The 26,514-nt window shown below is 46.5% G+C and overlaps 1 protein-coding gene across 7 annotated transcripts in view; it reads right to left on the bottom strand.

The window, feature by feature from the left end:
- Positions 1–26,514, bottom strand: part of ENPP3 (ectonucleotide pyrophosphatase/phosphodiesterase 3) — a 329,854-nt gene that overhangs the window by 88,837 nt on the left and 214,503 nt on the right. For all 7 annotated transcript variants that reach the window (XM_029594399.1, XM_029594400.1, XM_029594401.1 and 4 more), the window contains 3 exons: positions 23,479–23,607; positions 5,906–5,937; positions 2,493–2,620 (listed from right to left, as the gene is read on the bottom strand). In XM_029594399.1, the coding sequence (XP_029450259.1) occupies positions 2,493–2,620; positions 5,906–5,937; positions 23,479–23,607 (289 nt within the window). The remainder of the gene's footprint in view (positions 1–2,492; positions 2,621–5,905; positions 5,938–23,478; positions 23,608–26,514) is intronic.

The raw sequence follows: 26,514 nt of genomic DNA, 5'->3' as shown, positions 1-26,514 counted from the left end.
TTCTGTGTGCCAGCTCTGTAGTATTTGTTAGGAACTAATAGCAAAGAGCCGAAAAGGTCCTATAGTACAAGCAACACAAAAAACAAAAGGACTCCGTCTTAACATTCAAAAATTGCACGCTAGCAAAATAATTTTTAAATTTTTAAATTTTTTAAGAGGAAACCGCATCAGTAAGCCTGACAACGACTATGTGTATAACAAAGTCGTCCGGTCTTGTCCTCATATGCGGCAAAGTTGTCAAATAACACCTTGCGATGCTTTCCAGATTTAAATAGTTACTTCAAAATTATTCATCTGTACCCTTTGTAAATGTCCAAGACCCAATAGCGGCCGGTGTTTCGCAATCTATTTGATTGCTTCTTCAGGAGTCAAATTTATATTTTTGTTTTCTTAAAGACGCCCGGTCTTAATAAATTTGAAAAACGGGACAACTTTGCCGCATATGAGGACAAGACCGGACGACTTTGTTATACACATAGTCGTTGTCAGGCTTACTGATGCGGTTTCCTCTTTAAAAATTTTAAAATTTAAACATTATTTTGCTAGTGTGTAATTTTTGAAAGTTAAGACGGAGTCCTTCTGTTTTTTGTATTTGTTAGGAAACCACGTGTTCGGTGACTCAGTGCCAGCAAAACACGCCATGATGATAAGTTTAAGAATTGAAATATGTAACTATAATCGTTATAAGGACTAATGAATGTTGAATAGATTTATCACTATTGATGAACTCACTATTGATGAACTCACAAGCAAAAAATTCATTATTGGACCGATGATTAAAACTTTGGCAGTGAATAATCTCTGGTCATATGCAATGAGTTTTATGCCTATATATGAGGCCCATTAATAATGAGATAAAAAATCCGTAACACAGTGTTTTTGTATCACTATATATAAGTGGGACGTTTGGCTACTCTTGTTTGATCACCATTTGTTAAATGGCTATCATCCCTCTATAAATACTATAGTGAGAGTTGCATATTCTTTGTTCCAATATATACATATAACACAGAACGCAATAAATAAATTATACATCATAATTAAATACATAAAACAAAAAAACATCAAATAAATATAACCTCATCAAAATAAATAGCTTTACAAACACGGTTTTTACAAACAGGAATTTTTGCTTATACATAAATATAAGCATAAAATCGTTTAGAAACATCTTTAAAAAAACATAAAAGACATATTATAATAATAAATGTGAGTGACAGAAAAAGAGGTAAAAAAAAATAGGGCAGGAGAGGTGCTGGTGGCAGGAGAAGCAGTTGGAGAAGCACAGATCTGCTGGATCTGCTTTCCTGCTGGCCAAGCCTGCTTGTGTCAGGGAGTTGTGTTGTGGAAGTAGTGAGGTGCTGATGGAGGGTGGTGAATCTAAAAAGTGCAGAGCTACTGACTCTGCTTTCCTGTTGGCCAGGCCTTGTCAGATTGGACAGATCTGCAGGGGTGGGGAAGAAGTGGAAGAAAGAAATGAAGAGAGAGAGGGGCACTAGCACTGGTGAGCTTTTAGGTGACGGAAAAGTCATGCTTTGGTCATGATTAAAGGATTGTGAGGCAGCACCTCTAGTGTCCCCTTGTGAGCATGTGCAGGACCAGACTGAGAGCCTGGTCCCATTTAAATTCCCTAGAGGGAGAATGGCTATGGGCAGGAACCCGCCGGGTGGGAGATGCTTGTAGTGCGTGTCCAATACCGTAGAGGATAAGTTGTTGAGCCAGCGAGGAGAGGATGGGCTCCATGGATCTGGGATCATGAGCTCCAGGTCGTGTCTGAGTGTGGGAGCTCCAGACCTCTTTCTGGGAAAGGATAGGCAGACTTCTGGAAAGTGCCTAAGGATCTGTGAAGATAGGCAAACTTCTGAGAAGTGCCTATGAGTTACTGTGAAGGTGGGCAGACTTCTGGGAAGTGCCTAATGTTAATGTACAGAGTGGAGAATAGAAAGACTTCTGGTAAGAGCCTAGTTAGCTGAGACTAGAGAGTAATCTTTGTATTTGCAGCTGTGTTTGCCAATCCTGTCTGTGATAAGTGTGGCATTGTATGTAAATGCTCTGAAGTTACAACAGAGTCTGAGAAGTGATTCCTCTAGCTTTTCCAAGTCCTTAACTGCTTGAGTGCCACAAGAATGAGGTATTTGGACAGCCAAATTTTCCAGAAACTCCTTATGTTATATTCGAGTCATTACATTAGGGCACCTCTTCAGATGTTCAGAATATGGAAGCCCACCTGCATCATCATCTGTGGAGAATTCTTATGTCTGTGAAATAAAATGTATCAGAACATAGAAAGAAAGCATTCCCATTCATATTCTTGGACTCTGTACAACTACAGAATGATAAAAAAGACAATCAACTATTTTACTTATTATTTTTCATCCACAACTGTTAAGACCGTGAAGACAAGCATTCTTCCTTACTGTTCCATGGAGGTCCTTGTTAGATGTGTCCAAGATGATTAAGTACATAAATAGAAGTAATTGTTTACACTGTACCTCACAGCTAGCCACTGCCTGTCAACGTAAAGATGAACTTTGTCAATACGAATGTTGTTGGCATAGTGGAATCGCTTTGGCAGGTCAGGCGTCAAGTAGGGCTTGAAATGCTGGTTGGGTTTACGGCACTGTAATATAAATAATATAGTGGTGGTTCTGCACAATCACACGAGGCATAGAAAGCAATTAACTATAGTCCTGAAGAGTAACAAGCAATGGGTCGGTCATTATGATAGGGACGTACGCCCAGAGTTGCAGAATCAAATGTGGCTCTTCATCTTTCTAAAATAATCAAATCTGAAACTGGATTTTTGAAAATATCCTATTTTGAAACCTTATGAATTGGATCCAAGGTGCCTGAAGATGTCCCTCTTCCTCTCCTGTGCTTCCTGTATTGCATCAGGAAGATAATGGGGAGAGGAGAAGCAGCTTTTGGGATAAAGTGTAGTTCCCAGCTGGAGACTTTGCATCTTTTTTTTTTTTTCTGGTGGTCAAGTAGGTGGGACTAGCAACCTGAGCCCGATTCCCCTCACTTTCTTCTTGCAGCCACTGGGTCTCTTCCTACAGCTCTGCTTGAGTCTCCACAGCCAACAGAAAAGGAGGAGGGGAAAAATGAGGGCTAACCTTTTTCTGCAATGGTAGGATGAAATGGGTTTTTGGACATTCAAAATGTCCAGAAAAACCTTATTTTATATTTGGGCTAATTCAGTAGGGCCCATCTTCAGAAGTTCAGAGATTGGATGTACATTCATACTTTCCCTTTGGAAACTGCGTAGGTAAAAAGTACCCATCTGTTTTTTCTATGGATACTTTTTTATCCTGAAAAGCAAGTTTTCAAAAGGCAAAACTATGCATGTTGTTGCCTTCCCTGAACTAACCACCCCCTCCCCCAATCCTACCTTCTTTTCCTACAGGTAAAAGTGCTTGCATTGTTGATCTCCATGTGTACTTTCACAGGGGGCAGGATGGGTAATTTTTAGCCTATTTATCTGGGTAAATGGCTTTTGAATTTTGTGAACAAAGTAATTAAATAAAAAGGATAAAAATATATAATAGTTCAAATAACAGTAACATAAAAGAGTGTGGAGAAGACACAATAACCAAGATAATTTCCAGGTTCTGGTGATGGACCCTGGTCAGATTGCATTTCTGGTCTGGTGGCAAAATACAACATATTTTAAGCAATAGTTGCTGTTTCTCCTGTTTCCCCCAGGATTTATGCAGAGTTTTTCCTGTTTTGTGAAATGTGAATCTCTTATCTTTGTACTTTGTACAACAAAGGAGGAAGTTGAGTTTTGTTTTCACTTCTAAGGTGCTCCATGCATGCAGAGTACAGCTTCTTGGGATTCCAGGTTAGCTTTTATTTGCATATTTCTATTTGTAGTTTGTGGTCACTTATTCTGTATTTGATGAGGATATGCTTCTGCTTTGCATGTATGACCAAGGTGAGGTATTCTTTTCCAAGTTACACAGGAACTCTGAGCCACATTATTTCAACATAGGATATCATAAGAACATAAGATTTGCTCTACTGGGTCAGTCCAAAGATCCGTCAAGCTCAGCATCCTGTTTCCAACAATGGAATCCTGGTCACAAATACCTGGCAGGATCCCAGAAGGTCGACAGATTCCATTCTGCTTATCCCAGGGATAAGCGGTGGATTTTCTCAAGTCCACGTTAATAATGGTTTATGACCTTTTTTTTCCAGGAACTTCTACAAACATTTTTTAAACCCAGCTATACTAAAAGCTTTTACCACATCCTCCAGCAACAAATTCCAGAGGCCAATTATGCATTGAGTAAAAAAATATATTTTCTACTATCTGTCTCATATGTATTACGTAGAAACTTAATTGTGTCTCCTAATCTGTGAACTTTTTGAAAGAATAAACAACCAATTCACGTTTACCCATTCCTCTCCACATTATTTTATAGATCTCCATAATATCTCCTCTCAGCCATCTCTTCTCCAATCTGAAGAGGCCTAAACTCTTTAGCCTTTCCTCATAGAGTAACCATTCCATCTCTTTATCATTTTTATCACCCTTCTCTGATTCTTTTTTAATTCTGTTATATCTTTTTTTTAGATGCAGTGACCAGAATTGTGCACAATGTTCAAGGTGTGGTCGCACCATGGATGATACAGAGGCATTATGATATTTTCTGTTTTCTTCTCCATTCCTTTCCTAATAATCCCTAGCATTCTGTTTGCTTTCTTGGCTGCTGTTGCTCACTGAGCAGAAGATTTCAACATATTATCAACAACGATGCCTAGATTCTTTTCCTGAGTGGTGACTTCTAATGTGAAATCTAGCATTGCCTACCTATAATTTGGATTGCTCTTCCCTAAGTGCATCATTTTGCAGTTGTCCACGTTAAATGTCATCTGTCATTTGGATGCCCAGTCTCCCAGTCTTGCAAAGTCCTCTTGCAATTTCTCACAATCCTTTATGGATTTAAGCACTTTGAATAATTTTGTATCATTAGCAATTTTGAACACCTCACTCGTTGTTCCTATCTCAAGTACATTTAGCTGTAAATTTTTGTAAGACATGATTCTAGGAGATTCAAGCACATATGGGTGTAAAAATATTTGCAGTTTACTATATTATTATTGGGATTTATTACCTGCCTTTTTGAAAAGGAAATTCATCCAAGGCGAGATACAACAACTTAAAAAGAGTTTAAACATACAGTGGGTTTAGCAACATAACAAAAGGTCTGATAACTAGGATGATCAATAAAATAAGGTATAGCAGCATAACAGGGTCTACATCTAGAAGGAACTTACAAAATAAAGATTTAATCTTGAATGGAGGACAGATTTGTAAATGTCAAGGTCATAGTAGCAAACTTGAGCAATGATTGTTCACTGAAATCTGATGACCTCTATTGGTGACTTCTTTAAAACACAGCTCAGATAAGCATCATTCAGAGTGAAGATACCAGTTACCTCTTAACAGGTACCCCACAATGTACCCGCAGGAAACTCCGTCATACATAGAACTGCTTCAAGATTTTTCTAAAATTTTTTACAGACTTTGCTACCAATGCGCTATATCATTTATGCTTACAGTATTGTTTCTCTTATGAAGACCTCTTTTTTCCTTTGAATGCAAAATGAAAAGATCTAAATAGGCTTTAAGGGGGTATACTTTCAAAAGACTTAGTTGGGTTTTACCCTTGTAACTTCAGAGTTATGCAGATAGGACTCCCTAACTTAAAATGTATCCCCATTTACCAGCTTAAAAGTATGCACATGTCACTACATGAATACTTTCTTCATATATCTCTCCTTTCTACAGTACATTTGACATATTAGCATGAACAAAAAAAATACATTTTCAGTGTTATATCATTAAAATTGTTTTAAACCACTAAAATGATTAATCACAGGATATTCCAGTACTCACTGTGAGGTTTTTAACGATTCCGGCAGAATCAACTATTTCAAAAAGGGGAAAAAAATGGTAAGGTATGTAAAAACATTTACTTTTGGCGTTTTGGCAGTAAACAAAGAGAACCCTATCAAGATGGATTAATGAATACTGAAACCACTCTGCTGAAATTTCTAGCAGAAAAAGGACAATAATCACAGTTAGATATATTACTATTAATAACCTATTAATATTACTAACAATGCCATCAGTGAAAAATAAAGGGGTGCTGGGATATTATGTGCTCTCGTCTTCTGCTGGCTGCCATGGTTATGATGAAGTTTTTAAAAGGTTTGAAATAAAGTGATAAAGATTTGCTCCTGACATTTGAATAGGTTTGTTCCTTATTGATATTTTTTTTTTGTTTTTGACCTGACAGTTTCTCTTACTCCTGTGTACTTCCTACTTAGTTAGAACCAGGGGTGGGATTTGCCACCATTTGCACCCTACCTGGGAGAGGGGTGTGCATTCGTTTTGAACGCATTTGCACTCCGCAACTTATTTTTTTTCAAACTTAAAAAAAGTGATGATGCACAACACATCGCAACTTCCAACTTATTCAACATAGCTATGTTGAATAAGTTGAACCTAAATAAACACTTAAACCCCCCACCCTCCTGACCCCCCCAAGACTTACCAAAACTCCCTGGTGGTCCAGTGGGGAGTCAGGAAGCCATCCCTGCACTCCTTTGCGATTTCCTCATGGCGCCGATAGCCTGTGTCACAGGGGCTGCCGGTGTCATTGGTCAGCACTGGTCACATGGTCACCGGCGCCATCTTGTGCTCCTACCACGTGACAGGTAGGTCATGTGGCAGGAGGTCGCTCCGGGACCCCCGTTGGACCCAACCGGAACTTTTGGCCAGCTTGGGGGGGCCTCCTGACCCCCCCCAAGCTGGCCAAAAGTTCCGGTTGGGTCCAACGGGGGTCCGGGAGCGGAGGAGCATGTGACGCCGGAGCGGAGTAGCACGTGACGCCGGAGCGGAGTGACGCCAGCGTCACATGCTCCCCCGCGCCTCCGCTCCGGGACCCCCGTTGGACCCAACCGGAACTTTTGGCCAGCTTGGGGGGGTCAGGAGGCCCCCCCAAGCTGGCCAAAAGTTCTGGTTGGGTCCAGCGGGGGTCCCGGAGCGACCTCCTGCGACATGACCTACCTGTCACGTGGTAGGAGCACAAGATGGTGCCGGTGACCATGTGACAGGGGCTGACCAATGGCACGGGCAGCCCCTGTGACACAGGCTATCGGCGCCGTGAGGAAATTGCAAAGGAGTGCAGGGATGGCTTCCTGACTCCCCGCTGGACCACCAGGGAGTTTTGGTAAGTCTTGGGGGGGATTAAGGAGGGTGGTTGGTTTACATTTTTATTTAGGGAACCGGGAAAAGTATGGACAGATCCTCAACTTATGGAATTCTCCATAAGTCCATATTGAACGAAATCGACACCCCACGAAAACGTATCAATGATTCACCGAAAACATTTTGTCTGCACATCCCTGCTGGGAGTTTCAGTCCCTTATATATCCCCTCCCCATTTATGTTTTGCCCTGAGGGTCCTAGGCTAGGGCATCTTCAGTTGTGGTCCAGGAATCTGGCCACGTGGGAGTCATCCTTTACTAACGACCAGGACTCCCTTCTCCTACCCAGAGGCTGTAAATGTTGCCTCCACAGCATTCCCAGCCCCAGCTGACCCACAGAGAGGCAGAGCTAACTTGAAGATTGAACTGGGGACCTCCTGCATGGCAATGCAGCACATTTACCACCCGAGCCCTTGTGAAGAATAAGACTTGCATTTTTGAATACTGTAGGCAATCATGGGCCGAGACTCCTTTAGGTGCACACTGGCAAGAGGCTGGGCTTAATATTTTGGATTTACAATTTTTTGAAATAGGAAAGGTTGCCTGCCATCTGTATTATTTATTCATCTTTTATGCTTTATATTCTGTATACTACAATAGTTTTATTGATCACTGTATTTCATGTGGATGGTTTCTTTGATATTTCATAACCTTGTATTTACATGTGTTTTTTTCTATTGATCCTATATCAATAGATATTTGCTTTATGGCTTGTAGTTGTCAGCTCTTGGCTGACAGGCATGCTTGTTTACACTTGTATTTTATTGGTGTTTTTCTGTCATGTGATCTTTCGTGCTATTTTTCTGAGTCTATATTGACAGTGGTTGTCTTTGATCTGACGCATTGCTATCATAAGCTGGTTTCAATCTGTTATGCTGTGCCATTTTGAAAATTGCTTGATCTGTTCCAGGTATGTTTTCTATTTGGTGTCTATTATTAGGGGTATGGGTGTTTATTATATTGTCTTTAATATATATTTTTATATATTTTATTTCTACATGTTCCTCCTGATGCAGCTTGCTAGCAAAACACAGCCAGTGTCGGGGAATTATGGTGATTGTCTTATGCTATTTTATCTCAAGTTTTCCAAGAATTAAATAAAGAACAAGTTTTTCTACATGATGTCATTGGAACTATATGTTTTATAATGTAACCTTTCTCACTTGATTCATGAGGGTATGTATGTATATACATTAGAGATGTGTATTCATTGCAAACAAATAGGTAAAATGCAACAAAAGAATCAATCTCTTTTCATTTGTGGACCCATGAAACAAAATGGAGGAGGTCCACAAATTTAAACAAAAGGTTTTTAAGTTATCAATTTAAGTCTATGGCACATTCAAATCTATGGCTGTGCTGTGAGCAGAGAGTACTGAAAAAACAAACAAATGCAGGTAACTTAGCAACCACAACCTGCTTGTGTGACATCTCCTGGGAGTCAAAGCGGGACAAGTTGGCAAGGAGACCAGACAGAGGACAAATCACGGTGAAGCATCTTTTTAACTAGCCTATAGTTACTGTCTGGATCAAGTGATGTGGACGTCCTCTCACTGAAACTCTCTATTTCCTCTCTAGCAATTGGCAGAGAAGGATCTCTTGTGAGAAGCTCTCTAGCAGTTCAAAAAAAAAAAAAAAAGCTTTGAAAAAGTTAATTTTGGTACTGGTAAAGTGGCTTTTTTTCTGACCTCTGCTGCAGTGGTCTCACAGTGACAGACAGAAAGATAGAAGCAATATCACTGCTTTCTTTCAGTGTTTACTGGGGGAGGGGAAGGGAATGTCACTGGAGATTGAAGCACAGTATTAGTGATTTTTTTGTCTTTGTCTGAATGTCTGAATGTCTGAAGACAGATTGAAGTGGAGTCTCAATCTTGTCAGGCTGCCAGTTTTAAAGTTCTTAGCTATATTTAACTTTAATACTAACAGTTTTTGTGTGTGGAAAGGAGTCAGTCAGTACTCAGCAATGCACAGCACACACATACACTGTATGTTTGTGAGAGAGAGTGAGGCAAGGCTGGGCTGGAGGAAACAGGAGCAGCAACACACACTACACTTTCCAGTATAGACGACTCTTTTGCTGAGATGATGCTAGGGTACACAGCTGGGCCTTAAGTACCCAGCCACGTGACATCATTGGGAGACATGAGCAGCCCTGGTTCCCGATGTGAGCCCATTAAAAGGCAGCGCGGTGCTCGCACCTAAAGGCAGCCTACAGAGGAGGGAGGAAGATAAGGCGATGGTGGTATCTTTGCATGACGAGCTTGTCGGGCATCTCCCCAGTGGCAAAGGGATAAGTGATAGCTCTTTTGACCAGCAAACATAACAATGGCAGGTATGGAAACCAGCTCAAGGCATAAGAAATTTAAAGTTGGAAAGTATGTGTCACTGCCACCCATTCCTGCCCCTCTTATTCTAGAGTAGAGGGAAAAGGTGAAAGAACCATCCAAGGCTGGCATTAGCAGGGCAGGGCAGCAGAAGTGCAATGCTCAAAGCCAGCAGCATCTTCTCTATAGTTACTGCTTCTGGGGCAATATTTGTATCAACTGATTTTGAGGAAGAAACTTGTCTGGGATTCTCTCAATCAGAAACTGAAGAGCTAGTAGCTGAAGACAGTTTGGGATGATTAGTCAGTAACATTTTAGCCTCTTGTGCAGTAATAGGGAAGATAGATGATACTGATGGTGTTGAGAGTAACCCCCAGGAAGAGCAGATATTTTTCCTCCTGGTCCATCCTCAACCTCACATACAGTTCAAGTATCAGTCCCCAAAGATTTAGAGAAAGGATCATGGAAGACATCCCTGATCTGGAGGCACCTTAAAGTGAAGGTGGACCCCCTCAGTATATTCACAGCATTAAGTATATTAGTTGAGGGAAGCAAGTGGGGCATCTGACATATGCTAGTATGCAGCATCACCTGCAGAAGCAGCACCCGCTAGCATTGACATCAGGGGAAGGTAGAAATACTAGTCTGATTACCCCTTCTGCCACATGAAAGGGGTTGAAAAGGAGAAGATTTTTCCCCCAAGCTGATCTCATGGCTCCTTCTACCAGTAAAGAGGCAGGCCAGCAGTACCCACCCATGCGTCTGCAAAGGCAACCCAATATAGAGGAAACTGGGCGGTGTTCCATAACCATACCACTGTCCAAGTGCATGAAGGATGCAGCATCTAAAGTAGTAACAAGGAACATCAGGGATATGATTGTTTTCTGTGCCGTCCATGGCAGACCCGCAGCACAGCCCCCTCACCTCTCTGCAGTAACTCCAGCTCCTGGTTCCTCCTCTCTGGTGGCGGTGGGCTGCCAACTCCGTCCTTGGGCCTCCCCTGGTGCCTCTGTCTCATCTGCAGTCCCTAGCATTTCTGGTCTAGCCACCATGTCCATTGCTTCATGTCGGGCCTCTCCGTGTGGCCCGCAGAGAGACGCCGCTACTCGGCGCCGCACCCCTCCCTAGGCGTGTGCACGCGCATCACCAATGCTTATGTAGGGCCCGCGGCAGGAACCTAGCCACGGCCCCGGATGATGACGTCAGTGAAGCTTCAGTATTTAAGCGCAGGCTTCACCCCCTAGCTTTGCCTTTGCAACAGGACTCCTCACTGGTCGAGTACTCGTTGCCTCCTTAGAGATTCGTCTCACTCCTGTGTTCCTGTTCCTCATTTGTTCCTGGTTCCTTTCTCCTTGTTCCTATGTGCCTGCCTTGCACCTTACCTCGGATTGCCTACACGGACTTTGACTTTGCTTTGCCTAACTCGCCATTGACTCTTTCCAAGCCCGGACCTCTGCATTACCTGACTACGCAGTTGCCTCTCTCCAGTCCCAGACCTCTGCATTGCTGACTAAGTCATTGCCTCTCTCTAGACCCAGACCTCAGCATCTTTCGACTACACTTAACTATCTCCATGATCAGACCTCAGCCTTGCTTGCCACCGCTTCCAGATTGTCGCCAGTCCTGTATCAAGCCTGACCTCAGACGCCTCTTCAGCTTACTTCCTGGACTTGGTCAAATCAGGCTTCGGCCTGCTCTTGCTCGGGTGCCCCCTGTCTGCCTTCATTCCTTTGGTGCCCGAGTCTCCAGGACACTACCTTGTCTGATGTAAGACTATACCATCTCTCTTCTGCTGTCTCTGGGCTGAACTCAATCTTCTCATATTCTACATACAGAGGCCTACCTAAGTCCAGCCAGCCCCGGCACCCAAAGGCTCAACCCGCGGGGAACGAGGGCTGGTATTGGTGAAGCTCCAGCCAGCCTCTGTTCATCAGCCCACTCTGCCTGCCGACAGTGGGGACCCATATGTCCCGACCTATGGGTTGCGTCAACCCCACCTCGGCCCAAGGGTCCACCTCCGGCGCAACAATGATTGCCTTGGATGACTAACCCCTGTAAATAGTGGAGAACATAGGTTTTAAGTGTCTGCTGCCTATCAGGTCGATCCAGTAAGGCCGCGGTAGAAACAGTGCGGTAGTGTCAGGCGCACCCTTCCTCCCCGCACGCACAGTTCTCTTCACTAACTCCCCGATACTCTCCTCTAATCGCATGCAAATGCATGCCGCGGCTTTAAAGCGGTAGGGAAGGGTTATGGGCGCGTAACCCATTTTACTGTATAGGCGCTTAATACAGCGCCTATACAGTAACCAGGGTGCGCTGGTACCTGTCATTTCAAATGACATTTGAAATGACAGGTACCAGGAAGTGTAAAAATCAAAATTTTTAAATACCTGTCGGAGGGCCGCGTGGGTCCAGGCGGCCGGCGGGATCCGGGGGGCCGGTGGTCGCGTGTTAAATCTAGGCCGCGGGCGGGTGGGCGCCTGTTCCGGGCGGCGGGGGGTGGACGCGCGTTAGTTTCAGACGGCCGCGTGGGTCCAGGCGGCCGGCGGCGGCGGGAGCCGGGTGGTCGCGTGTTAAATCTAAGCCGCGGGCGGGTGGGCGCCTGTTCCGGGCGGCGGCAGCGGCGGCGGGGGGACACGCGTTAGTTCGAGACGGCCGGCGGGTGGTCGCGTGTTAAATCTAGGCCGGGTCCGCACAGGCGCGCATTCACTGCCGGTGGGGGCTGCCTCTCCCGGCAGTGAATGAATTCATTCATCCAGGCGGAGGAGCCGGTGGCGAAAGCAGCCGGCTCCTCCGCCTGGATGAATGAATTCATTCACTGCCGGTGGGGGCTGCCTCTCCCGGCAGCCCCCACCGGCAGTGAATGAATGCGCGCCTGTGCGACCCCTGCGATTCGGCGCTCAAGGCAGTGACATGCCGTGACGCCACGCCTTGAGCGCCCAATCGCAGGGGTCCGCACAGGCGCGCATTCATTCATTCACTGCCGGTGGGGGCTGCCGGGAGAGGCAGCCCCCACCGGCAGTGAATGAATGAATGCGCGCCTGTGCGGACCCGGCCTAGATTTAACACGCGACCGCCCGCCGGCCGTCTCGAACTAACGCGTGTCCCCCCGCCGCCGCTGCCGCCCGGAACAGGCGCCCACCCGCCCGCGGCCTAGACTTAACACGTGACCACCCGGCTCCCGCCACCTGGACCCACGCCGGCCGCCTGGACCCACGCGGCCCTCCAACAGGTATTTAAATTTTTTTATTTTTTCTTCTGACAGGTTTTATGTGTCCCACATCATTACATTTTATCGATCATCTCTGTATTGCTTTTTTTTTAAATTGTGTTTTATTGTTTTTGAGTATCTTAAGCGGTGTCGATGGATTTATTACTAGACTCACAGTCCTAACTCCTACTAGGGGGAGGCGGTAAACTAACACGTTACGGCCGCGGCAAAACAGTGCGTTACTAATGAGAGAACCTGAGCGCGCCTTACGGTATCGGAGGGGAATAGCTAATTCCTTCATTATACAGCTAATTCGTTCATTTACATGCCGGGTGCGGGAAGGGTTACGCGTCTGTTTTAAGAAGCACTACGGATGCGCAAAATTGGAGACTGTATCGCTGGTTTGCCTTACGCGTCCGAATTGTGCGCAGCGAGCTCGTTACAGACGAGAAATCTTCAACTGAACTTTACTGGATCGACCTGTATGTTAGCCCCCAATTACAAAATCCCCTCCAGGGCTATATTTAATACACAGGATTAGAGATGTGCATCGGGTGCCGATTGTTTCCGCTTTCAGTTTTGTGTAGCCGCAGGAAAAGTTTGTATTCCCGCGGATCGGCATTTTTTTTTTTTCGTATAGAATAGTTTTCGGTTTAGTGCGCGCTAGCTCCCGTTAGTGCGTGCTAATACAAACCCAGCGCGCACCCCGATCCTTCACATTTAATTATTTATAAAAATTATTTACAAAAAAAACCCCAAACCCACCCCAACCCTTCAGATCTAATTGGTTACAATCTCCCACCCTCCTGACCCCCCCCCAAAAAACTTGCCTAAAGTCCCTGGTGGTCCAGCGGGGGTCCCGGAAGTGATCTCCCACTCTCAGGCTGTCGGCTGCCAGTAAACAAAATAGTGCCGGTGGCCCTTTGCACTTACCATGTGACAGGGGCTATCGGTGCCATTGGCCGGTCCCTGTCACATAGTAGGAACAAAGGACAGCCGGCGCCATCTTAAAAAATGGTGTGGGCCATCCATTGCTCCTACCATGTTACAGGGGCTGGCCAATGGCACTGATAGCCCCCTGTCACATGGTAAGGGCAAAGGATCATTGGCACCATTTTGATTTGTGGTAGCCAATGGCTCGAGAGGGGAACATCGCTCCTGGGACACCCGCTGGACCACCAAGGACTTTAGGCAAGTTTGGGGGGGGGGGGGGTTCGGGAGGGGAGGGGATTGTAAATAATTAGATCTGAAGGGTTGGGGTGGGTTTGGGGGGGGGGGGGTTTCTGTGTGTCCTCCCCCCCCCCCCAAAAGAAAACGATAAGAAAACCACATGAAATTTCATGGGGTTTTCCTATCATTTTCCGGGACCCCCGATACATGATAAGAACATAAGAAAATGCCATACTGGGTCAGACCAAGGGTCCATCAAGCCCAGCATCTTGTTTCCAACAGTGGCCAATCCAGGCCATAAGAACCTGGCAAGAACCCAAAAACTAAGTCTATTCCATGTTACCATTGCTAATGGCAGTGGCTCTTCTCTAAGTGAACTTAATGAATTATGAAATATCATATGATATTTTAATACGTCATAAAAACGATGCACATCACTGGTCAGGATATCCCCACCTAGTACAACCAATGCTGTAGTCATATGTAGCCACAGGTGGCTAAGGCAGAGGGGAGTAGCATACATTTCACCAGCAATATCTGGACCAGCACAAATGCTATGTATGCTTACCTCTCCCTGATGGCACACTGGTGGGACCTGGTCAAGGCAAAAACAGGCAGCAGCTCTAGTGGGGATCGAGCATTAGTGTGGAGGTGGGTTGTGCTGAACACTCAAGTGATGAATAGTTTCCATATCTCATGCAATATTTTATCAGTTACAACAAAAATGCTGGTGGGTTGGCAGCTAGACCGGAGAGGCAGGAGTCTTCAGGCAGGTTTCTTTGTGACACACAGTGGGAAAAATATGATAAGAGCAATAGATAATAGGGCTTCTGATTATCCGTTGCTTTCACACTGCTGTATCTGGCAGTGAGGGATCCCCTGGAGCTGGGGCTCAAGGAACACAGGAATCTATCCCTGAAGGACCTGATAGTGAGAATTTATTATAATTAACCTTTCTTATTCGACCTATAAAATACTGGTTATATTTGAAATGACAAATGATATTGGGGGGGGGGGGGGTTTCAAAGGGTTACACGCATATATTACGCATGTAACCCTGAAAACCCGCTCCTGCACGCACGCGCTGAGCCTATTTTGCATACACTCGGCGACGCGTGCAAGCCCCGGGACCGCATATGTCCCGGGGCTTTGAAAAAGGGGAGGGAAGAGGGCGGGGCGGGGGCAGGGTTGGAGCCTCCAGGCACAGCGGCCATTTGCCACTGTGCCCGGGATCGTGGGCCGGCCGTCAGCTGGCGTGCACAATCTATGCCTGCCCGGAGGCAGGCGCAAATTATAGGACAAAGGTAAGGGAGGGGTTTAGGCAGGGTTGGGGGGCGGGTTAAGTAGGGGAAGGGAGGGGAATGTGGGGGGGCAGGGGGAACGGAGGAAGGCTGCGCGGCTCAGCGCATGCAAGTTGCACAATTGTGCACCCCCTTGCGTGCGCCGACCCTGGATTTTATAACATGCGCGCCTGTTATAAAATCGGGCATAGATTTTAAAATCTGGCCCATATTTTGCATCAGCTTAGGTAAGCTATATATTACTTATTCATTCTTAGTAACCAATAAAAAGTAAGGGATTGAATAATAATGAGCCTTTTTAATTATGTTTAAAAAAATAAGGATGCTTTTGTTTAAGGAGAGAGTCAAAGGAAGAGATACAGGCAGACTCAAATTTAGGCATAGGCAACTACCCAGGTTCCAAATTTTAAAGGCATCAAATATCCACACCAAAGAGGAGCCTGCTTCTGCCTGCTTCAGAGCCATGTGACAGCAGAGCTTCAAAGTTGTGCTGCTGTGAAATTTTGACTGTAGGCACCAAAATCTTATACCCAGCCCTTTATACATGGATGTAGTCATGAGGTGTGACCTAAATTTGTTGCGCTTTCTGGCCACGTTCGCTCCGCGGCCGGGCCTGCTCACCTTTCCCGTCTGTCCATGAGCTCTGGGCTCTCTCATGCTGCAGCCGCAGTCAGTCCACGGCATCCCCGGCTCTGCCGTGCTCAAGCTCCTGTCCAGGCCTCAAGACGGGATTCGGCATCCTCCGTGGCGTCGGCGCCACCCCTAGGCGGTACGCACGGACCACCTGGCCTCTTAAAGGGCCAGGGGCGGATCCCACCTCCGTGATGCACCCTGATTGATGGCTCTACTAAAGGAAGTGGTCTGACACCACTTCCTTCCCTTGGCAATCGGGTTGTACACTCCGGTGTATATAGTTTGCCTTCCAGCATCTCTTGATCCAGAGTCTCTTGTTCCAGCGTCTCCTGTTCCAGCATCTCCTGTGTCTCTTGTTCCAGCATCTCCTGTGTCTCTTGTTCAGGCGTCTCCTGTTCCAGCATCTCCTGTGTCTCCTTTTCCAGGGTCTCTTGTTCCTTCGTCTCTCCATCCTTAGTAATACCCTTTGGACTGATCTCACGGTACTGACCATTGCTTGCTCCTGACTATTCTTGATTGCTGTCTGGACCTGGACCTTTGCCTGTTCTCTGACTTCTCATGATCGCTACCTGGAACAGACTTCTGCCTGATCACTGACTACTCCTGATCACTGCCTGACCTGACTACTTCCAGATTGACTACAGGTACTGACCCCTGCTTCGGCTGACTATTCTGAACTGTTACTCTGGCCTTGATCCTCGCTATCCATTCAGACTGTTCTCGCCTCCTATGACCTCTAGACATTCCTGTTCTGACATCGACCATGCACCCTTGTTTGTGGTGGGCACTCCACTGCACTTCCTCTCTAGGAGATCCTGCGAGGCCCACCTAAGACCAGGCGGCCTGCATAACCAAGGGCTCAACCTGAGGGAACCCCAGGTTGCTACTGGTGAAGCTCCAGCTAGCCTCTGTCTCCTCCTGTGCTCCACCTCCTGGTGGCAGGCGCTCTCAAGGCCAAGGGTCCACCTCCAGCGCAACAAAATTGCAGCCTCCAGCTGGCTGCTAATAAGAAACGAAAAGTAGTTACAGGTAGCTGGAAGTTTTCTTGTAGCCATTATCTGAAGAAAATTACTTATTCAGTAGCATTGAGGCAGATAGCTGTTTATTATTTTGTAGTGAGGGGAAAAAAAAGTGATTTTTAGATATTCTCTGATTTTTGTTTTATTTCAAGCTAGATGAACAGGTAACACTGTTAGTATTAATCTAACTTTTGGAAGATTTATCATGATTTTATTTAGAATAGAAAAGGAATATTATTTCATTTGTGAGCTTTCAGACATCATCTCTGTGAGGCAAGCTGACCCTGAATCTATGTGCAGCACTGGTGTTATGGGAGTCTCTGTTTAGTGGACCCTTGGGCCGACCTGCTGGAGACTGGGAAAGGTGGTTAATGTCTCTAGTGAATAGCAGGCCGGGAGGCAGATGTTCAGGCAGGACGTAGATGCTCTTCACCCTGGAAGCTGGTGCTCCCCAGGAAGAGCCCGTAGGGGCCCGGCCGCTGGGACTTAGGCGGGTTGTGGATCAGGACAGGTAACTGGAACCAGACTAGGACAGTAGCAATACTGTAACTGGGTTTGGGCTCTGCAACCAGGCAGGAACTGTAGCGAGACTCGGGTACTGGAACCAGGCAGGAACAGTAGCAGGCTCTGGGTACTGGGACCAGGCAGGAACAGTAGCAGGCTCTGGGTACTGGGACCAGGCAGGAACTGTAGCTGGATTCGGGTACTGGAACCAGGCAGGAACAGTAGCAGGTGGGCTGGGACCAACCAGGTACAGTAGCAGGCAGGCAGGAACCAAGCAGGTACTGTAGCAGGCAGGCAGGAACCAGCAGGTACTGTAGCAAGCAGGCAGGAACCAAGCAAGTACTGTAGCAAGCAGGCAGGCAGGAACCAAGCAGGTACTATAGCAGGAACAGAGCGACGAAGCGAAGCGAGTCACTCTGGGGCACAGCGCAACAGGAAACCGGGAGGCTAACCCGTTGCAAGGCAAAGACTGGATGGTCGCGGCCGGCTTATCAAGGCCGCGGCGTCTGACGTCAGGAGTTGGGCGGAGTCACCACTGGTGGGAAACGGCCTAGAAAAGCCCCCAAGTGGCGCGTGCACGCGCGCCTAGGAACTGGGCATCCATGTGAGGGCTCGCAGCAGCGCAGCCCCAGCGGGGACACCGCCAACCAGGCCGCTGGAAGCGGGAGCAGGTCCGGGAACCCGGAGGTAAGGGCCTGGCCGCAGTGCTCGCGGCCAGAACCGCAACAGTACTTCCCCTCTTACGCCCCCCTCTTAGCCGGTCCAGGCTTACTTGGGTGGTCCAGATGGAACTGCCATAATAAGTCCTTGTCGAAGATGTTACGGGCCAGTTCCCAAGAATTATCCTCGGGTCCGCAACCCTCCCAGGCAAGCAAGTATTCCCATCGGCATTGATGAAACCGGACATCCAAAACTTCACGCACTTGATACGTGACCTCGTCCGGTACTGAAGGATCCGATGGTTCAGGAGCCCGGGAGTGGTACCTGGATAACACAAGAGGCTTCCGCAATGATACGTGGAAGACGTCATGTATGCGTATGGAGTAGGGTAGGCGCAGACGGTAAGAGACTGCTCCCACATGTTCGGCGACTCGAAAAGGCCCACAGAATTTCGATGCAAGTCGTCTGGACGAGATTTGTAGCTGTAGATTTCTGGTGCTAACCAGACATGGTCTCCTGGAAGGAAGATGGGTGCTGGCAGAGGATGGAATGCTGACAAAAGACTAAGTTGCAACAGGCCCCTGGGCTTCCTGATGGGTGGCTTTTGAACAGCACACCTAGGGCATGAGCCCACAAAAGCTTGGACGTCCCATCTCACCGTTGGCCACCAGTAGAAACGGTTTAACAAGTCTAAAGTTCCTTTCCTACCCGCATGACCCCCAGGGAGGGAGTCATGGGCCCAAGTGAGAACGGCTCTCCGAGAGCGACGTGGAATGATGGTTTTCCCTTGGGAGGACACTGAGGTTACAGCAAGACTTACTTTCTCAGGATTCAAAATATATTGGGGTGTATCAGGAGTCTCTTCGACCTCAGAGGAGTGCGAGAGCACGTCAGCTCGAATGTTCGAGCGGGGTCGGTGGCGTAACGTAAAGTCAAACCGGTCAAAAAACAGCGACTACTGGGCTTGTCTTGGATTTAGGTGTTGGGCTTGCTTCAACAATGCTAGGTTCTTATGAATGGTGTAAATCGTAACCGGATGGTTGGCTCCTTCCAACCACTGTCTCCATTCCTCCAGGGCAAGTTTCATGGTTAGCAACTCTTTGTCCCCAACACAGTAGTTGCTCTCTGCCGGGGAGAATTTCCTTGAAAAATATGAACAGGGCAACAGCTGTCCAGAATCAGAGTACTGACTCAGTACGGCCCCCACGGCCACACTGGAGGCATCAACTTCCACCACGAAGGGCCGGCTGGGATCCGGATGGCGAAGACAGGTGTCTAACAAGAAGGCTTCTTTAAGGACCTCAAAAGCTTGACAGGCAGAAGCAGGCCAATCCATCGCGTTAGCCCCCTTTCGGGTGAGGGCAGTTAACGGGGCCACAATACGAGAGTAATTGGGAATAAAGTGACAGTAGACATTAGAAAAGCCGAGGAAGTGTTGCAACACTTGAAGACCCTTTGGCCGAGGTTAATTCTTAATAGCCGCCACTTTCTCAGGATGCATTTGAAAGCCAGCTGCAGAGACTATGTAGCCTAGGAACGGCAGGGACGTCTTCTCAAAGCTACATTTTTCCAGCTTCGCGTACAGGCCATGCTCCCTAAATATCTGGAGCACTTGATGGACATGCTGACGGTGCGATGACTGATCCTGAGAGTAGATTAAGACATCGTCGAGGTAAACAATTACACAGGTGTTCAGAAGGTCCCGCAACACCTCATTTCTGGGACGGATTCTGACTAAATTGTATGCTCCTCGCAAGTCCAATCTTGTGAAAATCTTCGTTCCTCGAAGCCGATCAAGGAGCTCCAGGATTAACGGGAGCGGGCAACGGTCTCGATTGGTAATAGAATTTAGGCCTCAAAAGTCCATGCACGGGCTCAGTGAGCCGTCCTTCTTGCTAGGTATGGATAAGGGATCAGCCCTTCCTCGGGGGGGCATAGTACCAGACAGCAAGTCCATAGCACAGTCATACGGACAATGCTGCGGGAGGAACTCCGCCTTGGTCTTGGAGAATACATCCGTAAAGTCCTCATAAGGTGCCAGAGGATCCATGGCAGCGTGCATCAAAGGAAGTGCAGAAGTCTTGGGCCCTTTCATACAATTAGCTAGGCAAAAAGGACTCCATTTGAGAATCTGTAGCGTATCCCACTGAATCGTGGGCGAGTGCTTCTGTAACCACGGCAACCCTAGCAGCACAGGGTGGACAGCCTTCTCCAATATTAAGAAGGCTATCTCCTCCAAATGGATCGCCCTGGTGCGGACCGTAGGGTGCTGTGGTCATCTGGACAGGTTCTGGAAGAAGCGTCCCCTGGATAGAGGTAATTCATAACGGGACCTCCCGTCTATGCGTAGGGATACGCAACTGGGAGACTAAGTCCTGCAGGATGAAATTACCTCCAGCTCCGGAACCCAGGAACACCATCGTTTCAAAGGAACCTCCGGGATATTCCAAGGTAACAGGAACAGTACACTGAGGAGTGGTAGCACAGCCTAGCAGGAGCTCCTCCCAATCTCCTAGGCTTTGGCGTTTTCCGCACGCTCCTGGCAGCGTGCCAAGAAGTGGCCCTTCTGACCACAATACAAGCACAACTTCAGCGAACGGCGATGTTGCCTTCCTTCCACAGAAAGCGGGGCCCGTCCCAGCTGCATAGGTTCGCAGGTGGGAGCATCTGGACAAGAAATCTTGGGCGAAGGCACCAGTCTTGGTCCTCGAGTCGGACTATGGCAAGAGGAGCGTTGCTCCTTGGCCCGTTGTTGTAGGCGGCGATCAATGCGGCCAGCCATCTCAATCAAGGCATTGAGGTCCCCCGGCAGGTCTCGAACAGCAATTTCGTCCTTTATGCATCCGGAGAGGCCTTCCAGGAAGATGGCCTTGAGACTATCATCTTGCCAACCTACTTCTTGGGCTAAAGTCCGAAACTCCATTGCATAATCTGCCAAGGAGCGAGCCCCTTGACGAAGTTGCAGCAGGTCAGACGTAGCTGTGGTTACTCGGGCGGGCTCAAAGGCCTGGCGAAAGTTCGTGATGAACAGTTGTAAGTCCGTTAGCGAAGAATCATTGTTTTCCCAGAGGGGAGAAGCCCAAATTAAGACTTTCCCGTCAAGCAGGGACAGGATATACGCCACTTTCACCGCATCTGAGGGGAACTGCCGAGGCAACAAGGAGAAACGTACAAAACATTGGTTCAAGAAGCCGCGGCAGGTCCTTAAATCCCCAGTGTAACGAGAGGGTGCGGGCAGCTGGGTCACTGACGAGTCCTGGGCCTCGAGTCCTGGTTCTGGGGCAGATGAGGCCCTGACATCCAACCGGGCCGACAATTCCCCTACTGAACCGGTAAGGACCTGAAGGTACTGTTGTTGATACTGCAGCTGCTGGGCCAACCCCGGCAGGTCCAAGGGAACAGGCGCATCCGCCGAGTCCATGGCCTTGCAATCTGTTATGGGAGTCTCTGTTTAGTGGACCCTTGGGCCGACCTGCTGGAGACTGGGAAAGGTGGTCAATGTCACTAGTGAATAGCAGGCCGGGAGGCAGATGTTCAGGCAGGACGTAGATGCTCTTCACCCTGGAAGCTGGTGCTCCCCCGGGAGGAGCCCGTAGAAGCCCAACCGCCGGGACTTAGGTGACTTCACCCTTGGAAGCCAAAGCCCCCCCGGGAGGAGCCGTAGGGGCCCGGTCGCTGGGACTTAGGCGGGTTGTGGATCAGGACAGGTAACTGGAACCAGACTAGGACAGTAGCAATACTGTAACTGGGTTCGGGTTCTGGAACCAGGCAGGAACTGTAGCGAGACTCGGGTACTGGAACCAGGCAGGAACTGTAGCAGGATTCGGGTACTGGAACCAGGCAGGAACAGTAGCAGGCTCCGGGTACTGGGACCAGGCAGGAACTGTAGCAAGCTCCGGGTACTGGGACCAGGCAGGAACTGTAGCTGGATTCGGGTACTGAAACCAGGCAGGAACAGTAGCAGGTGGGCTGGGACCAACCAGGTACAGTAGCAGGCAGGCAGGAACCAAGCAGGTACTGTAGCAGGCAGGCAGGAACCAGCAGGTACTGTAGCAAGCAAGCAGGAACCAAGCAGGTACTGTAGCAGGCAGGCAGGAACCAGCAGGTACTGTAGCAAGCAGGCAGGAACCAAGCAGGTACTATAGCAGGAACGGAGTGACGAAGCGAAGCGAGTCACTCTGGGGCACAGTGCAACAGGAAACCGGGAGGCTAACCCATTGCAAGGCAAAGACTGGATGTTCGCGGCCGGCTTATCAAGGCTGCGGCGTCTGACGTCAGGAGTTGGGTGGAGTCACCACTGGTGGGAAATGGCCTAGAAAAGTGCCCAAGTGGCGCGTGCCTAGGAGCCAGGTGTCCATGGGAGGGCTCTCAGCGGCGCAGCCCCAGCGGGGACGCCGCCAACCAGGCCGCTGGAAGCAAGAGCAGGTCCGGGATCCCGGAGGTAAGGGCCTGGCCGCGGTGCTCGCGGCCAGAACCGCAACAACTGGACCCCAAACATCTCCAACTGTTTCATCAACAATCTGGACTGCAGAGAAGTTTGTCTAACATATTCAACTATCATGTTAGATTAAATTGAAAATGTATGCTAATATTCTGGCTGGGATTTATAAAGGAATTTTGAATCTCCAATAACCTTTAATGTTCTATAAGTGAATTGCACTGAGATTTAGGGTGATTTTTGTTACAATTTACACAGAGCAAATTTTCTTAATTTTCAATGCTAAGAAGTTGGTTTTTTTTTTTTTTTTACTTAATGCCCTGTGCTTCTGTTTCCAATAGAGTATAAGAATCCAAATGTGCTATGTAAATATGCATGTGCTGATTTTGCTTATATTCCTTGCAATAATAATATTGGGTGTTTATTTTATTTTATGCTCCAGCCTTTTCTGCCCACACCTGGAGAACCTTAATTTATATGGGTGTGTTATACATGCCCATTCTAAATCACACAGGTAAGAGATGGTTATTTATATATCTCTTCCCATAGATGGAGGTTTACAATATTATATTCTTGCACATCTCTAATCATAACTAGAAATCTTTATGTGTAGAGATAGCTAGTTTTTCTAGTGCTCAACTAACTGGCCAAGCAATAGAAATGTTGCCACCTTTCCTCAACAAAGTTTATTTTTCTTATAATCAGAGAGATACCCAGCAAATGTATATGCTGTAACATAAAATACAATGGCAAATAGGGACCTTAAAGCCCCTCTAGTGCTGCTGTATTTCCTGTTGCAATACCATCCACCCTACTTGATATCCAGCTCCTCTGCCTTTATTTGCAACAAATAACCCTCTGTGCTTATCCCATGTTTTCTTGAACTGTCTTATTTTGATGCATTTTTTTTTATTGCACGATGGTAATGCATACTTACATTTAAAGTAGTCTTGGGGGACATTTTTCGACCGTATTCGAGCTGCTGGTCCATCATACATGTAGAAGTTAATCTCATTAAAGTAATTAGTCATATATTCCAATTTTTCACAGAATGTCTTTTCCATTCCTAAACCAATAAAGAAGCACATTCAAATTGTTCAAATACATTCTAGACCTTATTTCAGTGTAACAGATTATGCACGCCATTCTGTAGAAATTATTGCTATTTAATTTATTGAGGAGGTAACTTTCAAAGGAATTGCATGCATAAAAGTAGCATATCTATGCTATGATATGTGATTTAATTGAGATTGTTTCTACTCAGAAATTAGATTTCTTTTGAGTTTTTCCTTTCAGTAATATCTTTCTGCCCCCTTAGGTATTTTCTTTTGCTTTCCCCTCCTTAGGTCCTATTGTATTTTTTCCTGTATTTGTTAATTGTTTTTGTAATTAATTTCTTCTAGTATACTTCAGTTTTTCTTTCAGATATGTTTAAATTTGATTATAATTTGAAATGTAATAAGGAAGTAAAAAAAAAAAAAAGCTGCACATATTGTAGCAATTTTATGTGCATAAATCTGCCCTATGGAGTGAGTTTTCAAAGGAGTTACGAGTGTAAAAGTAGCAATTTTCATGGGCCCATTTACGTATGTACAACCCAGCTTTACATGTGCAAATCCTTTTGAAAATTACCTTCTCGTGTATAAGGGTTAAAGTACTTACAAAAAATGATACATTAATGTGGTGCTAGATTAGACAAACTAGTCTGTCCTGGATAGCAAATGAAAAGAGTTCTCTTGAGAAGCAAGGTTCATGAGGAAATATCAGAAGAATAGAAACATGAAAGTGTACATGGAGAGGGAGTATAGGTAAAAACAGAGACTTGTTGAGAATGCAGAGATCTGGGTAGAATGATGAAGAAAACCAGGGTAAAGAAGGAAAGAAATACTTGGATCTCATAATACAGGGATTTTAAAGATAGGAGCTGAAGTTGGGTTTGAGGAGAGATTGAAAGCCAGTATAATATGAAAGAAGGAGAGATAGCAGAAAAAAGTAACAATGCAGCAAATCTTAAATGCCATTTCATTCTTGAGGTTGGCCATATGGACAATAGAGTGGACAGTTTAAAGAGAAACTAAAATAGAAACTTGGAGGTAAACATTCAGCATGTTTGCCTGGCTAAGCTCAGGACAAACACTGGAGAAATGTCAGGAAATGAAAATTCCTGCTGGCTGACTGCCTCCGAGTTATCCAAAGTAGCTTGATAAAATTTAGCCAGATAACTTGAAGGTGGTCTGAGAGCATTTTGGAGCAGAGTTAAGTTAGCCATATTCAAAGTTAGATGGATATAACATATTCAGTTAACTCTGGTCATGCCGTAGAGCATTCTTAAAGTTAGCCAGATAAATTGATCCGGCTAACTTTATGATAATTGGGTATATTCAGCGACATGGCCACACTTCTGAATATTTCACCTAAGTGAGCCGGATCAGTTTATCTGGCTAATTTTGATGACTGGATAGCAGCAAAAAAATGGACCCCTAATTGAACATATCAAAAAGATTGGTTGTGTGCAGGTTTGAGCTTAACAGAGACAGAACAAGCAACCCCCTGAGGCAGCAGAATATTTGAAGACAGTAAAATAGCTTCTGTTTAGTGTAAGCATCACCATTTCATTTCATTTTCATTTATTCAAATTTATTAATCGCTTAACACAAAAAATTTGGCCTAAGCGATTTACAATAAAACATACATAAAATTATATCATATACAAACAAAAATATTAACAGAGAATAGAGCAAATATCTTGGAGATAATTTTTAAAGAGTTATGCAGGGGTTGTATGCATAAAATTAGCATAAATAGCATGTACACCTGTATATGCTACATTATAAATCTTGTGTGTCCGCATGTTCTTGCAGTATTGTACGTAAATGTTAAATGGGGAAAAAAGAAGGGGTTTAGGGGTATTTTGGAATGGGATTTGGAAGGATACACACAAGTTGCTATTTTATATGCCGTATACTTGCATGCATTACCGAACCTGCTTGTACACTTTTACAGTGTTAATTGACTCGTGCACTTGAAATCACACTTGTCTTTTGATTGCAATTTTTGGGTGGGAGGTCTGGTTTAAGTGATGGGGGTTAGGGTGACATTCTGGAGGGCCTAGGAGAACTGATGAAGGTCTGGGTGAAATGGCAGAGATATCAGTGAAGTGGTGATTCTAAGCAGGTACACAAATATTTTCAGAAATGCAGAACATGCATTCTATTTAAAATCTCTACCTTTTCATTTATTTCAGGGATATTACACGTGCATTATTTCAATTGTTATGCACAGAAAATATACATGCATATTTTTATAAAATGGGTTTAGAAAGCTTGTATTTTCCTGCATTCAAATGTAGATGCATATGTTACGCGTGCCGTCTGTGGCAGAGCTGTTGTTAGCACCGCCGGCTGCGGCAAGCCGCGACTGGGGCCAGGTGTCATGGCCGCCGGCCGCAGCAGACCGAGACTAAGGCCGGACCAGCGGGTGCTGAAGAAATAGTTACCCGGGACGTTGGACGGCGTTCAGGGCTCCTGCGGGGCAGGCTGCCCTCCTGCTTCTTCCTGCGGCCGCTGCCGCGTTGCCGGGCTGGCTGGCTCCTCGGGGTTCAGCTCCGCCCCCATTGCTTCTCCTAGGGCCGCGCGCGCAGCTGAAGATTGTTCTTAAAGGAGCCATGACAGGAAGTTGTCATGGCTCCCCCTGAGTCTCCTCCCCTGGCTTCTGGTACTTAAGGCAAGGTCTGAGCATTCAGACCTTGCCTTGGGTTCCTGCTTGAGTTGCTCCTGTGTTCTCTGTTCCTGGTTCTTCGTCCCGCTCTGCTTCCCTGCTCCGTGGATTGCTTCTTGGCTTCTGACTTCTGGACTGGTGGACGTGTCTTCTCCTGGCTTGATCTTGGTACGGCACTGGACCCTTCTCTGGCTTGATCCTGGTACGGCTTTAGACCCTTCTCCTGCTTAGACCCTGGACTGGATTCGGACCTCGT

Source organism: Rhinatrema bivittatum, chromosome 3 (genome assembly GCF_901001135.1).
Source record: "Rhinatrema bivittatum chromosome 3, aRhiBiv1.1, whole genome shotgun sequence".
NCBI lineage: Eukaryota > Metazoa > Chordata > Amphibia > Gymnophiona > Rhinatrematidae > Rhinatrema > Rhinatrema bivittatum.
This window is presented reverse-complemented; position numbering and strand designations above follow the sequence as displayed.